The sequence below is a fragment of the Anser cygnoides genome, chromosome 2 (genome assembly GCF_040182565.1).
Source record: "Anser cygnoides isolate HZ-2024a breed goose chromosome 2, Taihu_goose_T2T_genome, whole genome shotgun sequence".
Taxonomy (NCBI): domain Eukaryota; kingdom Metazoa; phylum Chordata; class Aves; order Anseriformes; family Anatidae; genus Anser; species Anser cygnoides.
The window spans coordinates 131,857,346-131,872,277 of record NC_089874.1 but is presented as its reverse complement, the minus strand read 5'-3'; the positions used below and the strand labels follow the sequence as shown (position 1 = coordinate 131,872,277).

At 35.1% G+C, this 14,932-nt stretch overlaps 1 protein-coding gene across 2 annotated transcripts in view; it reads left to right on the top strand.

Moving 5' to 3' along the window:
* Positions 1-14,698, top strand: part of PEX2 (peroxisomal biogenesis factor 2) — a 28,042-nt gene extending 13,344 nt beyond the window's left edge. For both annotated transcript variants that reach the window (XM_048055035.2, XM_013172436.3), the window contains exon 2: positions 9,510-14,698. In XM_048055035.2, the coding sequence (XP_047910992.1) occupies positions 9,536-10,450 (915 nt within the window). In that variant the 5' untranslated portion in view covers positions 9,510-9,535 and the 3' untranslated portion in view covers positions 10,451-14,698. The remainder of the gene's footprint in view (positions 1-9,509) is intronic.
* The last annotated feature ends 234 nt before the right edge of the window (positions 14,699-14,932 follow it).

Sequence of the window (14,932 nt, the reverse complement as noted above, 5' to 3'; positions counted from 1 at the left end):
CATTTATTGATTTCAAATTGGCATCTAAAACATCTACTATTGAAATAAGTGAAAAGAACAGTTAAACAGAATATGTCTTCACTAAGCATCAACAAAAACAAAAAGCACTTTGCACTAAAAAAAATCACAGCATTCTTGTGATGGGTGGCATATTTTTTTCACACTTATCTGTTTATATCCTAATCTTGTGAACATAAAAGAAAGAAGAGTAGACCAAAGGTTTAAATGTGAAAGTCCAGTGTCTTCACTGTAACTGTAGTCTTAATGATATTGTCACTTTATTTGCTTGGTTGCGTGCTCTCACAGAGTATGACAACACTGAATGTGTAATACTAGGTACACTGTAGCTCCTGAAGTGAACAGGAACTGTGTGTTGGTGATGTTTTCTTCAGAAAGTCTATGATTCATAGTATGCTCGCTACCTACGATGTCCTCCTGACTGAGCTACGTGAATGCTAAGCTTTTGCAGAATCTTACCTCTTGGTGTTTTAGTCCTTTCTGCGTTGTTTCAGGGAGTAATTTGTGGGCCTACAACTTTTCTTACTAATATGTCATAATATAATATTCCTTAGTGAAGGATAGAAAATTGTCACAATTCACTTTTCAGTACTTAATTGCATACTTATTTTCATTTTTCTTTACATTATTTCTTAATCATTTATGATGGTGGATAGGAGTGCTTTCTCAGCCCAGGCTGAGAGCATTGGGGTTATTTAGCCTAGAGAAGAGAAGGTTCCAGGGAGATGCCTTCCAGTACTTCTGGATGCCCCCCCCTTTAAGGGGGCTTACAGGAAAAATGGTGAAGGATAGCAGGAAGTGTAGCAATAGGATAAAGGGTAACAGTTTTAAACCAAAAGAGGGGAGATTTAGATTGGATATTAGGAGGACATTCTTCACTCAGAGGGCGGTGAGGCACTGGCACAGGTTGCCCAGAGAAGCTGTGGATGCCCCATCCCTGGAAGTGTTCAGGGCCAGGTTGGATGGGGCTTTGAGCAACCTGGTCTGGTGGGAGGTGTCCCTGCCCATGGCGGGGGGTTGGAACTAGGTGATCTTTGGTCCCTTCCAACCCAAGCAGTTGTATGAATCTAGCTGAAGCAAAGAAGGCTTTATGTTTGTTTTCCAGTCATTCTCTTGTAAAAGGTATTCTCATGATGTCTACTGTGGAGCAATTGTTTTGTGTAATTAAGCTCACTTAAAAAGAGCAGGCAGGGAACAACGGAGTTCTGTGCTGTGTTTTATATCAAAATTATACATCCTTGTTATTAGGATGTTATAATGTTGAATGTTTCTTGGTAAAGGTAGAAATGAGAAAAAACAAGAATATGGTGAAACTTACTTTATTGTACCTACTCAATTGAATATGCATGAAGCTTTTAAAAATAATTATTGAAGCACAGGAAGAAATAATATTGTTTTCAACAGGTGTTTGAGCCCTGGAGCTCATTCTAAAGATGATGTAAGACACCTTCTATCAGGCTTTTAGAATTAAAAGACAAAACTTCTATTTTAGAAGGCTGAGGAAATTTGTAAGGGGGCAGCTGTTTCAGGTTCAGCTCTGACTTAAAAGGAAGAGTTACTTGAAAACTAAAAGTAGAAAAGTCTTCTGTTTGGAAGTGACTAAAAATGTTAGATTCACTATGAAAAGCTTAGGAAACAAGCTTCAACAATTGAAGAGCCCTTCTAGGTAGAATATTTGAACTTTGGAAGAAGATTGTCAAGGCTATAAAGTCTGTTATATTGTGTTTGTATCCAATCTTTTATTAGCGTTGAGATAGTTAATACTAATAAAATAAATGTTAAAGAGACGTTATGTATCAGCAATTCTCCAGTGTCCTGGAATTCACAGAATCTTAAGTCCCAGGCCCATTCAACGCAGAAGTTTTTCGGCAGACTTAACACAACGTTAGAAAGAGGACCTCTGTGACCATCTGGGATATTTAAGCTTTTGTTCACCCTAATATTTCAGTTCTGTACTCATCTTCCAAAAATCTGTCAGATTATCAGTGATAGTCCAACACAGTATAAATATGGAAGAGGTCAGGACACTTTTTTTTTTTTTCCTTCTCCTGATGCCTCATTTAAGATGTTTTATCAAAAATTTGAGGAGTAAAGAAAGACGGTTCACGTAACTATTCTCTGTTCTATAAAGCTAATCTGGAAAGCAGAATTACAGGAAAAGAGTCCATCTTGCCTACTTAGTAAGATAGAGTTCATTTGCATGCAAAGATACTATTTTATCTTAAAAACTTTTAACACTTATGAAAATCCTACAAGTAAATATAAAAATCCTACAAGTAAACGCATAAAATCAGAGAGTTGTTTGAGCAAAAATAATGCTCATTATTAGGGATGAATGTAAAGGATTAGCATAAGAAAGTGATGATAAAATCAGTGACTCTAAAGAATAAAATAAGTGTCAATTTACAAAGCACAAGAATAGAACCAAAAATCTCATAGTCCAAAAATCTAAGTAAGAGGCAGCATAAAGAGATAGGTCCACTACCTAGATCTCTTATTTAATAAGAAAGGAGGACAAGTAACCGACTTTCAGAGACTGATTCTTTACTTTGTAAGAGATATACTGTGACCTGCTACTTCATAAAATTAATTTTAGACAGGAAAAAAGAGTGGAACTAAAGCACAAAAAGAATAGCCTAAGGAACCTTAATATAGATGCGCTCAAGTGACAAATTCTTAATTCTAATAAAATTCATCTTAGAATGACTGTGGAATTAGGCACTGCTGATTTTATTTATTTATTTGTTTAACATTCTAGAGAGTTGAAATAGCCAGAAAAGTGCTGAAGGTTGTCTGTGTCTGTTCACGTTTATGTCTCTTCATTCTTTTGTTAAGAGAGCTATCAAAGCTGTTAGTTTCAGTTCCAATTTAAGATTCAGGAACAAATATTTTAGCAACTAATTTGTACCTTAAAGTAATCAGAAGAGAAATTGTAAAACAGTATGTTTTGACCTTTACATGTTTGTAAAAAAATCTCAATATTCATCTCTTAGAAAGGATGGCAAGCTTAGTAAGGGAGAAACTTTAGGTACAATACTACTTCATTTTAATAAAGTCTTTTTCCTCACATAAGCAAGCTGGTGAAAGATAATATCAATATTGTCGCCATTAGGTGGTGATATTATCAGCATCAAGTTGAGAAATTGCCTTTATAGGGTAATTATCTATAGTATCCTGTCAAAATGCAAAGGCATTAATGAGATGGATGGTTGAAGAGAACACGCTTACAGAAGTTACTGATGTTGTTAAGTTGAAAAGGGGTTGAAAGTTTTGGTGTTTTTTTTTGTTGTTGTTCTTTGCTTGTTTTTTTTGTTTTTTTGTTTTTTTTTTTAAACATAAGGTCTGAATCCAACACGCTCTTGATGAATGAGAATATCTCTGAAATCAACAAGATGAAATGCAGTGCATTTCATGCAATGCAAGCATGAAGCAGTACATATAAAAGGAAAAACTCAGATACATAAATACAAATCAGGAAATAATTACTCAGTAAAATGACAGAAAAGGATCTGAAGATATTGTAGACCTCAGTTTAAACACTAACTGTGACACTGAAAAAAAAAAAATTATTCTGGAGGATAACAACATGTTGTAGGAAATAGCATATCATCTAGTTTGGCAAGTCTTCTATATACTGTTGGTCTTCTCACCATCCTCACCATTTTTTTCTCTTGAGATAATGCAGACAAACTAGAAATTCTTCTCTGATGTTGTTATTCTTTTCTCCGGTGGAATGAAAACCATCTTTATTTATAATAAGAATGATTTATATTGAGTATGAGAAACAGATTTTTGTGTAATTAAAACACTAACTGTGATAAAACACTGTAACAGACTACCTAGAGAAGTTCTGGAATCTACTTTCTTGGTAGTTAAAATTTTCTCTAGGTATTTCTCAGCCTACATTCATGCTGAGTTAGGATTGGGTGGTCCCGTGTGGTCTGTCCATCGTCAGACTATGTTTTATCTGTGCAGAAGAGACTATGTAAAATAGTTAAATCGTGAACTCATTGAGGTGAACAGGGGTGTTACTTCTTGCATGCTAAATGCAGTTTTATGTTAGTGTAGCAAGGTAATGTTTGGTTTTGACTTAATAAAATATATTTTTTATTTGGCTTCCAAAACAGTGTTTTGCCAAATCATACTAAAAAATATTTTGACACTTCTGTGTATAATATGTCAGTCTAATGCTTCTGCTAGAAAAGCAGGGAATGAGATTGCAGTAGCACTGAGACAGTAGAAACCCTTTGATTACTCATCCACAGTGGAATAGCCCCATAGAAAAAATAGCACTCTGGACATTACTTGGATTTGTGTATTTCTGCAGGCAAAGTTTACAGACCTGTAAATTTAAATGTAGAATTTTTGTAGGCAGAATGCATTGACAAATATGCCTGATGGTAATACATCTTATACTGATAGTCCCAGAACAGGTCAATAATAATACTTATATTGATAGCAGCAGTGCAGGAGATGTTACTTCATATTATAGCTAAAATCTGTGTTATCCCCTTAATCATAATTACATTAATATTGGCAGGCTGTTGACAATACTCACATTACTATTGATAGATTTCTGTCAATAACATGTTTCCAAATAAAATATATTCATTCATAATTTGTACAATGCTCAATAACTGCACTAACATATACCAGAAGAAACTCCTATTTCCCTGGTGATATACATTTTTTGTAGTTGTAGTGTAGTGTGCTGTAGGATTGTTGATTTGCTTAGGTGGAAGAAAAAAAAAAAGACAAAGTGTAGGTTATTTAAGACAGAAAAGTTCTTTGGGGACGGACAGACAAATTTTTAGTTTTTGTATGCAATATCTGTGAAGTTGTAAAATCAAGGAAAAACATTCATGTAGTGGTCTTTAGAGTTTTGTCTTAAAGAGTATTTATGTACCAAGTTAATCATACACAGGTATGATGTAATCATACATCATACACAAAATCATAAACAATACACAATTGTTTATTTTCACCAGATTTTTTTGACTGTTCAATTCTGATCATAGATTATATAACCTATGCGTGATGGCATCCTTAACTGAGCATTGATATTTGTCTTTTTCATTATTGTGTCAACAATTCTGAGTTCTTAAGTTCTTCTTATTTTAAATAATGTAAAGTAGACCAAATTAAAAAAAGAAAAAAAAGAAATAAGGACATGACAAACAGCATTTAACTGGAGGTAAGACAACATTCTCTTTATGGTCTGTTAAGCTCAGCACAACATAGAATGTAAATTTAGTATAAAAAAGTAGAAGTGAAATGTATTGACATTTCAGTTTTAGGACAGAGAGCAGATTTCTCACTTATTCCTACTGTAAGACCACTATGTATGAAAGCAGTACAAACTAAAAAATCTAATAAAGTTCTGAAAGGTTTTCATATGGAGGAAGTAAAGAGGAAAAAAAAATCTTTACTTACTATCACTTGAAAAAACAGCCATCACAGACAAAAAAAAATATATATATAATGGGAATTCCCTACAAAATAGGGAAAGTTCAGAATTTAGGCCTGTTCTCTTGAACAAATAAGTTGCTGTTACCTAGACCATTAGGGCTTTTGAAGACATTTTTCACAGGTGAGTATGTGTTTCAAATTTTCCCTTTAAATGTATTTCTTTGGGAAGTAAATAGGTAATGTGTGTCTCAGGTGGAAAATCTACTCTGTAAATGCAGTAAAACCTTAAATCAGTTCTGAAGTAAGTATAGTTTATAGCAGAGTGCTTCAGCATGTAAGTAATGGTAAGCACGCTAAAATGTGCTTACACATTAAAATCACAGCTATATGACTATAATATTTAAATAACTTGCAGGGTCTGGTTAACAGCCATGACCTATGGCAAACTTTAGGTATGCTTAGCAGTGATCAAAAAACCTGGCAATAATGTTCAGTTTTATTGCTTACATTGAGAATTCTTACCTAACTGTTGGGAAAAAAAAAAAAACGCTTTTCATGCATAGTAATATTATAAGCATAATTTAAAGGAATTTTAGAGGAATATATATATCTTGTATTAGCTGGTTACATTTCTGTCTTATCCTTCCTTTTTCATATAGTTGACATAAAATTTACTTTGAAGTTGAATCAAAATGTTAGTTGGCAATTCAGGAAGAAATACTGAATTAAATATGCCACAGTTAAACAGTATATATAGTATTGGTTTCAATTTTAAGAAAGGAGTTTTCATGATTTGGGATGATTTTGGAAATTTGACAAACAGTGGTTGGACTCATTGGTTTAAAAGTGGTTTCCATTTTCTGTAAACAAAATTCTATCCCACACTGACAGGCTCACTGAAATTACTTCCTTCAAATAAAGTTCTATAAAGGGTCAGGGACATGAAAAATATATGTGTATTTCTAGTCACAAATCAGTTATGTTATACGATGAGCCATGCACAAATTTATTGGAAGGTTGAGGTCCAAGGTCAGGGGAAAGATCTTGATGACATCTAGTCCAGCCTTCTGTGAAAACAGGGGATAAATTCAATGTTAGAACAAGTAAAGTAGGACATTGTTTGACAAAGTTTTAAGAATCTCCAATGATGGAGATTTCACAGTCCCTCTAGACAAACTTGTTCCAGTGTTTAACCACTCTCATGAAGACATTTTTTTTCCTTATGTCTGGTTGGAATTTCGCATGTTGCAACGCATGACCAGTTGCCACTTTTTCTTTCATTGTGCATATCGCAGAAAGGTTTGACTTAATCTTCTCTGTAACCTTTAGGAAGTGGGAGATTACAATTAGATTGCATTTAGCCACCATATCTTCAAGTTAAACAATCTGAGTTCCTTCATGCTCTCCTCATATATCACGTGTTGGGGCTCCCTGATGATATTAGTGTCTGGACTCTTTTCAGTTTGTTGAAATTTCTCTTGTGGTGATAGTAAAAAGTCAAAACTGGATGCCTGGTGTAGACCCAGTAATGCCAAGTAGAGGGGGATGAACATATCTTTTGGTCTGTGCCATTCTAATGCAGTCCAGTAGGCATTATTGCTTCAATGGTACACTGGTGATTTGTGTTCACCTTGCTGCCTACCAGAATTCCCAAGTCCTTTTTTGCAACACAGTCATCCAGTCAGTCAGTCCACAGCCTATAGTGACCAAGAGTTCTCGTGTATTTTGTGATCCGTTTTGGTCCTGTGTATTTGACATGTTTTCCTTCAACTTCAAGAGGTTCCTGTTGACCCATATCTCACTTGCTGAGGTTTCTTTAAATAATCTAGCCATACTGGAGGAAAAAAAAATCTGCAAAGAGTTAGCCTACTTACCTTATTTACACGAAATCTACAAGAACAGGATCTCAGCCCCTGGGATGGTGCTGGAAGACAGCTGGAAAAAATGATCGAGTTGATAGATGATCCACTAAGACTTTTTTCTGTGGGTATAGAAGTTTGGTGAGATGGCCATTAAAATAAAATTAGGGTTTTGAAGGGAGATAATATGTATTGGAAGCTGTACAGAATGCGTACGAGAGGGTAACCGAAATGGGTGGGTGAGAGTGAAATGAGTAGGAGTCACTGAGATGTTACTAGAAATGAAGAAGGAACTAGATTAGGGGCTACGAATGAGTATCATGAGGCTGGAATGACAGGTTCCAGAGCAGGCTGGCAGAGACTGGGGTTCCTAAAATTGTAGTGGGGTGAGAAATGAGGGCTGGGAGCATGGATATTCATTGGAGCTGCTGTTAATGAAGAGATATAGGGAGATACAGTAGGGGCCATATTGATCTTGTGATCACAAAGTGGAGGAGGTAAGTTATTGGGTAGTGCTTTCCAGACAAACTTCCTGCGCCTCAATGCTCACTACAGAAAAGGTGGAAGTGCAAGTGAGACAGGCTTGGTATACCCTTGTTTACTGGCTTGTCAGGCTGGTGGGGGGTCGATGGTGGGAACCTCAGTTTGCCCAGTGGGGGTGGCTTTATGCTACCTTTACTCATATTTTATTTCTTAATGAGGAAGGAAGAGTTAAAGGAAACAAAGTGGAGTTATTCCATGCCCTATCCTTGTAGTCAGTCATGGTTAATTGGAAATTAGCGTTGCTTAGCATACATTAAGAACAAAATCATATTTCCTATGAGCTTTGCACAGTATTTTCCTTACAGACATGACCAATTACAGGTCATATTTATGTAGGTACAGAAAACAGTACAAATGGTACAAATAAATAATATTTTATACCGGGCTTGAAAACTTTTGGTGCACAGTGTTTCAGGATGGCATTATTGATTTGGAGGACTTTTTTAGTATTCTTAAAATCATTAGCAACCATTCATATATAGGGTCCTATATAGCACCTTTTATTCAAAGTGATTTTGTTTTACAGCAGGTTTTCCTCCTATAAATTTGAAGTATTTTTTCTGTACCTTCTCCAAAAGGCTGTCCCTCATCTGTTACAGAGTCTGATTCAGAAGTTGAAAAATGTTGCACACTACCTGAAATACACCCCTTTCCCTAAACCCCTTTGTCTGTCTGTTTTCTGAATAATAATTTAAAAAAAAAAAATAATCCAAAAATCAGCTAACACACAGTTTTTGCATTGTGGAGATGTTATCCATATTTTGCTCTTACAATTTATTCCATTTATTTTCTTAGTTAGAGAATTCCAGATATGATGACATTTAAGCTAAACAATTTTTTGAAATATTTTTGTTTTTCTCTGTAACGCTCAGACAGGAAGAGTATATGTTTGTTGAAGTTTCTAGTATGCATTAGTCTTGCTAGGATCTTGCTAGGAAATTTAATATATAAGGAATATAAATAGTACAATTCTGCACCTAAGACTCTGGAAAATATATTCTGGCTTTAGTGATGTTCTGTATGATAATTGATGGCTGAATATTTCTTTAATCTTCTATAATGATTCTTCCCTAAACTAAACTGCCTTTATTTAGCAGGCTTTATCATTCCTGCCTTAATTTTCTTCTATATTTTTCTGTATGTAATCTGTACATTTTTTTTGTATTGCTAAGATTTTTACTTTCAGCTGCAGCTACTGAAGTATAATTGGAACAGTATTTTCTATCCACCCCACTGTTCTCTTCTGGATTTTTTTTTCTGCTCATTTTCCCCATTTTTCCATAAACCGTCTTAATTTTAAGATTCTTCCATTTTAAGATCCAGTTGAGTGTAACAGTTGTGCCCAGGATTATTATTATTTTTTTAATTTACACAATGAAATGTGAAATATGTGAAATTTTGTGAATATCTGAAACAGGTTACATATTTCTATCTAACCAAGTAAAAGTGTTACTATTTTTGAAAAATAGTCCAATACAAACTCTTTTGAGAGGTAATTTTATACTGTTAGTGTAAAGCTTGCTGAAGGGACTCGTAGTAATTCCTGATAACATAACCATATCTAAAGAAGCATTTGTTATTTATTGTTTATTGCTGGTATATTACAACTTTGTTATCTCTAGTAAGAATAAACATAGGAAATGCTCTATTACACTAAAATCTATTTGTGTTTTTTCCTAGAAAGTTGTTGGTTTTTTTGTGAAGAAATGGCCTCCAGCGTTGGAAATGAAAAGAGTGTGAATCCTGTGCTTAGAATAAGTCAACTTGATGCTCTTGAACTAAACAAAGCCTTGGAACAACTAGTGTGGTCCCAGTTTACCAGCTGTTTTCATGGATTTAAACCAGGAGTGCTGGCTCATATTGAACCAGAATTAAAAGCATTTCTTTGGTTTTTACTATGGAGATTCACTATCTATTCTAAGAATGCAACTGTGGGACAGGCTATTCTGAATATTCAGTACAAGAATAATTTATCTCAGACAGAAAAATACCAGCCTCTGAGCAAACACCAGAAGTTATGGTATCTTATTTTCACTGTTGGTGGAAGATGGTTGGAAGAAAGATGTTATGATTTATTTAGCAATCGTCAATTACAGTCCTTCTGTAAAATCAAGCATTACCTTAATTTTGGAGCTGGACTTCTTAAACTGTGTGGACTTGTAAATTTTCTGATTTTTCTTCAGAAAGGAACATATGCAACACTTACAGAACGCATTCTAGGAATTAGGTCAGTTTTTTGCAAGCCACAAAGTGTTCGTCAGGTAGGATTTGAATACATGAACAGGGAGCTCTTATGGCATGGTTTTGCTGAGTTTCTGATCTACCTGCTACCACTCATTAATGTACAGAAACTGAAACTCAAAATTTCTTCTTGGTGTTTGCCTATTGCAAGTCTTTCTAATAATGAAAACACATTAGCAGTTCACTGCAAGGAGTGTTCATTGTGTGGGGAATGGCCTACCATGCCGCATACCATAGGCTGTTTGCATGTTTTTTGTTACTATTGTATTAAAAGTAACTATTTATTTGATATGTATTTTACGTGTCCTAAGTGTGGCTCAGAGGTACACAGCCTTCAGCCACTGAAATATAAAATTGAAATGACAGAATTCCGTGCCTGATAGGGGAGTTGATTTGGTTTTATACTGTACATGAAATACTATAGTAGAGATCAATGGAAAAAAATCAGAAATGACTATAAACATCTTGAAAGACAGTTTTGGAGATTCTGTAGTTTCTTGTAACATTTGTCTTTACTGGTATTATGTTTTTTTTTTTTTTTACTGAGTAACAGTGTCAATTTGCCCATCTGAAGGAAGGAAAAGAACAGACTTCACCAGCTCTTCTGTTCTCTCAGACTACTTGTTCCCAGTTTGGTATCCCTGTGTTGTCAAGTATCTTCTTAGATCCATGGTCTGGCAGCCCACCACTTCCTAACTTCATGCTATACTCTTCCCTTAGGGATAGATGAGAAGATGATGAATAAGCTTTTAGCCACTTTGTAGATTTTTTCAGCCTTTTAAAAGCTTCTTCCATTGCCAACATAACTAGTAGATTTTATGTGAAAGTCGTCCTAGTTACACCTAAAGAATAGTTTTATTTTTGAATATTTAAAATCTGAATTCTCAGTGTGATGCTCCGCTGAAAGAAGGAAAGGTGTAAGACGAAGTCTTATCTCAGCAGATTATTAATAGTTTTCATCAGATTCAGCCACCATAACCGGACGTATGGTCTATTTGTAAGAGAAGAATAACCTTTTAAGTGATCTGTATGGTCAACAGACAAAAAGTTAACTTGTGCCTGCAGGAGATATAACCATCTCCTGGTCAAAGTACACTTTCTAGATCTTCATCAGATGACAAAACTCATTTTCTCACCCACCAGTGTGTCTGTGATCTTCAGTGATGTATGTATGATCACCTCCCGGTGCTTCCCTATGAAGCTGAGGGACACAATCTATCACCCACTGGGATGCAGAAGCTACCTGAGGTAACATGCATTATTCTAAGTCAGATACTTTGGAGAGTACAGTTTGCTCTCAAGATGCTGTCTTTGGGACTTGCCACTCTTTGGAGTGGTGATGGTGGGTTCCAAACCTCACTAACGGCTTATTACCACAGAGAAAACAGATCAAACCCAGATATGTGTGTGTAGATGTACTAAAAAATAGGTAATTGTGGTAATTGTTTCTGTTTGGGGCTATTACTATTTGTTTTTCTCTGTTGGCTTTGTGATGTTTTTATTCCCTTCTTTAATGCTTCATCCATTTAGTTTCTGACTTGGTTTTATAGGGTATATTATTTTTTTTCAAAATTGCAATCTTTTTTTTTTTTTTTTAAACAGAAAGTCTTACCCATAAGTGTCTTGTTAACACAAAAACACATTTTATCCTGCTCTGGCTCTTAAATCAAATTTGCAAAATCTTACACAGTTAAACCAAGTAAATCACTTTATGGTGACTGGGTTCTTGATTGGCTATCATCAATAATCAGTCCCAAAAATAGTATAGAAACAACTGATGTGTACCTTTGATCTCCTTTTACAAAATGGTTTATTACATTCTTCAGTGTCTGATTAAAACAACCCACCAGTCTATTTGTTTGAAGATCTTAAATTCTGTTTTTTGATCTTTAGAGTGACACATAATGCTTTCATCTGATGCAATTAAATATAGTTAGTAGGATCATAAGTATCTTTGGGCAGCCCAAAAATTCATTAATTTTGCTACTATTCTCCGAGTCAACAGAGACTTCAGAGCAACCGCTTCCAGATACCATGTGCTGTAATATATAATTTGTCAGTGTGTATCAGCAGCCTGCCAAATTTTTGCTATTCGCAGTTGCTATTTGAACCATGAGGTACAAGTATGTCCTTATTAGAAGTATCAAAGCTAGTAAGTCTGTTGGAGAATATCCTTGAGTCACTAGCTAGTGCTGAAGTGATTCTGTATCAGTTATCCCTGTGCGTTACTTAGTAGATCTTCCCAAAGAAATGTAATAGTAGCCTTGACTTGAAGGTGGTCTCCAGAAAGGATTATCAGTATTCTGGCTACCTCTCCCCCCAACTGTCCTTATTAATTAAGATATATACACATCCAAAATCCAGTGTTCACAGGTTATAATCATAGCAGACCTTTGTTTTCTGTGGACTCTTCAATCTTTCTGAAGTCACAGTGCAGTATTGTGTCAAAAGTGCCCAGATTTTCTATATTGGACTCCTTTAAGTGTTATGTTCTTAGTTAAGAGTTGACTTCTTTCCTATTCAGTAATGTTTCCTTTTCCTGAATATTCAAATAATGTTTTCTTCCTTATTCGCTCTACCTCTGTCCCTTCTGCGCTTTGACTTACTTAACTAAGCTGTACAAGTTTCCCAAGCTTTGTTTTATCTCTTGCAACTTCACACAGGTGCAAATCCTAGTACCATGTATAGTCTGTTTTTCATCCCTGTTACAGTATCAGTACTATACCTTTTCCTAGAAATTTTGTACTTCTGTTGTACAGAACTATACCACTGCTGGCTCTGGTATACTGCTGTTGTCTGCCCTGTTTTTCTTATGGAGTGGAACCTTTGATAATTAACTGATGATGGATTATCATACCAAAGCATTGGCCTACTTCTGTAGTACCTCATCATCAGCGTGTTAGCTTTGTAGCCTGCAGCACTGATAACGTTTGTAGTCTGTCTCTTATGGTGTGGATAAGGTAATGCAAACTGTCTGAAATTCTTTTCCTACAAGGCCAACAAATTTGACTTCCAGTTTGGTATCTTCAACATTCTTCTTAAGTGCTTCTTCTGCGCTGGTTCCTGAGGACCCGAAGTCTATCGAAATATTTTCAGATTCTTAGCTGCTTTTCCAGGGATTAGTAAGGCTACCTCCATTTTTCATATTTTAAGATTATTTTAGATTTGGTTTTAGTGTACAGATACCTGCCAGAAACTTAGTCCTTGGCTCCCTCTAGAACTGTCCTTGCAAAATCCAGAACCTTACTTTTAGTCCAAATGCATCCATTTCAGAACCTCATAAGTGCAGAATATTACAGAGGAATAATTTTAATTTCACTGATGGGAACTTAATATATTCTGTGGAAGCTACAGATTTATTTAGTCAACTGTTTTCATAATCCTTATTGAAGATAGGAGAACACTTAAATCTACTTTAAAAATAAGAGACTGATTAGTAATCATAATAAAGCTAACCTTCCACCTGAATAAAATGGAGAGCTGTGATACAGGAGAATGTTATCTCAACCACATTCCCTTCTATTGTACGTTTGTAAATTTCAAATGTGCCATTTAAACTGTTTTTGAACTATGTGTAATTAGTCCAGTGTTCAGCCAGTTGGCTGTCTCAAAAAGACTTAGGGTATTTAGTGCATGTCATGCACTGTAGGGTATTTTTGTTTGCATTTGGAGATGCAAATATTCTATACATATTAATGGCAGTGTGTGTCCAAACTTCAGAGTGGCTTTAGTTCTTATATTTTCGATGTGAGTAAGCAAGTACCACACATCTCACCGAATTAGAATGTTTAGGAAGAGGATGGTTCATTTTGTTGTTGGTTCTTGGTGGTTTGTTGTTGTTGTTTTTTGTTTTGTTTTTGTTCTTTAACCGACATCTTCCTTTCTGCCCTGCTCCCCGCCCCCAACTGTCACCATTTGGTGAAACCTTTGGTCTGTTGTAGTCAAAACTCCAGTTGCTGAGACCAAAATTTCAAGTTGCATATTCAAAAATCATTTGCTTTCAGGGTAGAGTTTTAGGATGACAAAGTCAATACTCAGCAACTTCCTTATAGCATAGTAAAATTAACCTTTTTTTTTATATACTGCAGTTCTGTTTTGTGTCTTGTGATGTGTAAGCTGCAGAAAAGTCTTAACTGAAGAGATGACAGGAAAAAATAATAATTCATAGACTAATCAAAGGATAATTAATTTTATATACTAATTGCGTGGATAATTTGTCCTCATAAGCATTGTATTTTCAGGAAAAAAATACTGCAACAAAGGACCAAGATAAATCTACTGATGCTTCCTGTAACAGAAAGAGTAAATTTTATTTTGGAGTGTTAATCTTTTCAATCATCTTCTCTAAACTAAAGGCTTTTAGTGTTCATCTACTATGAGAGTGTACTTCTGAACAGTTATATACGCAACAGTGAAAAGGATCAATGCCTAGAATTTAAGAAAGCTAAAGGACCAGACCTCTTACCGAGCTTACTGAGTCTTGGATATGAGTTACAAGCCTGTATTAACAGTTTTATTTGTGCTCTGTTGTAGGTCTTGTGTGCTACATGAACATTTTCAATATATCAGAAATAAATAAAGTCATTTTTGAAGAAGACTAATTACTTTAATAAACATGTTAGAAAATTCTTCATGTGTTTTGATTTGAATGAGAAATACCAGTTGTCATAAGGTATGTTTTTGGAGGTATTTAGAAGAAAGGAGTTGGAGAATGCTGATTCCCTGCTTCCACAAATCACTACTGTATGTACTCCATATGCTGTAAAAGAGATCTCCAATAAGTAGTATTATGTAAGACTTAAAATCAGGAGTTTCAATATTCTGTAAAAGAGATGACAGGGATAGAATCCCATTTCTGCATT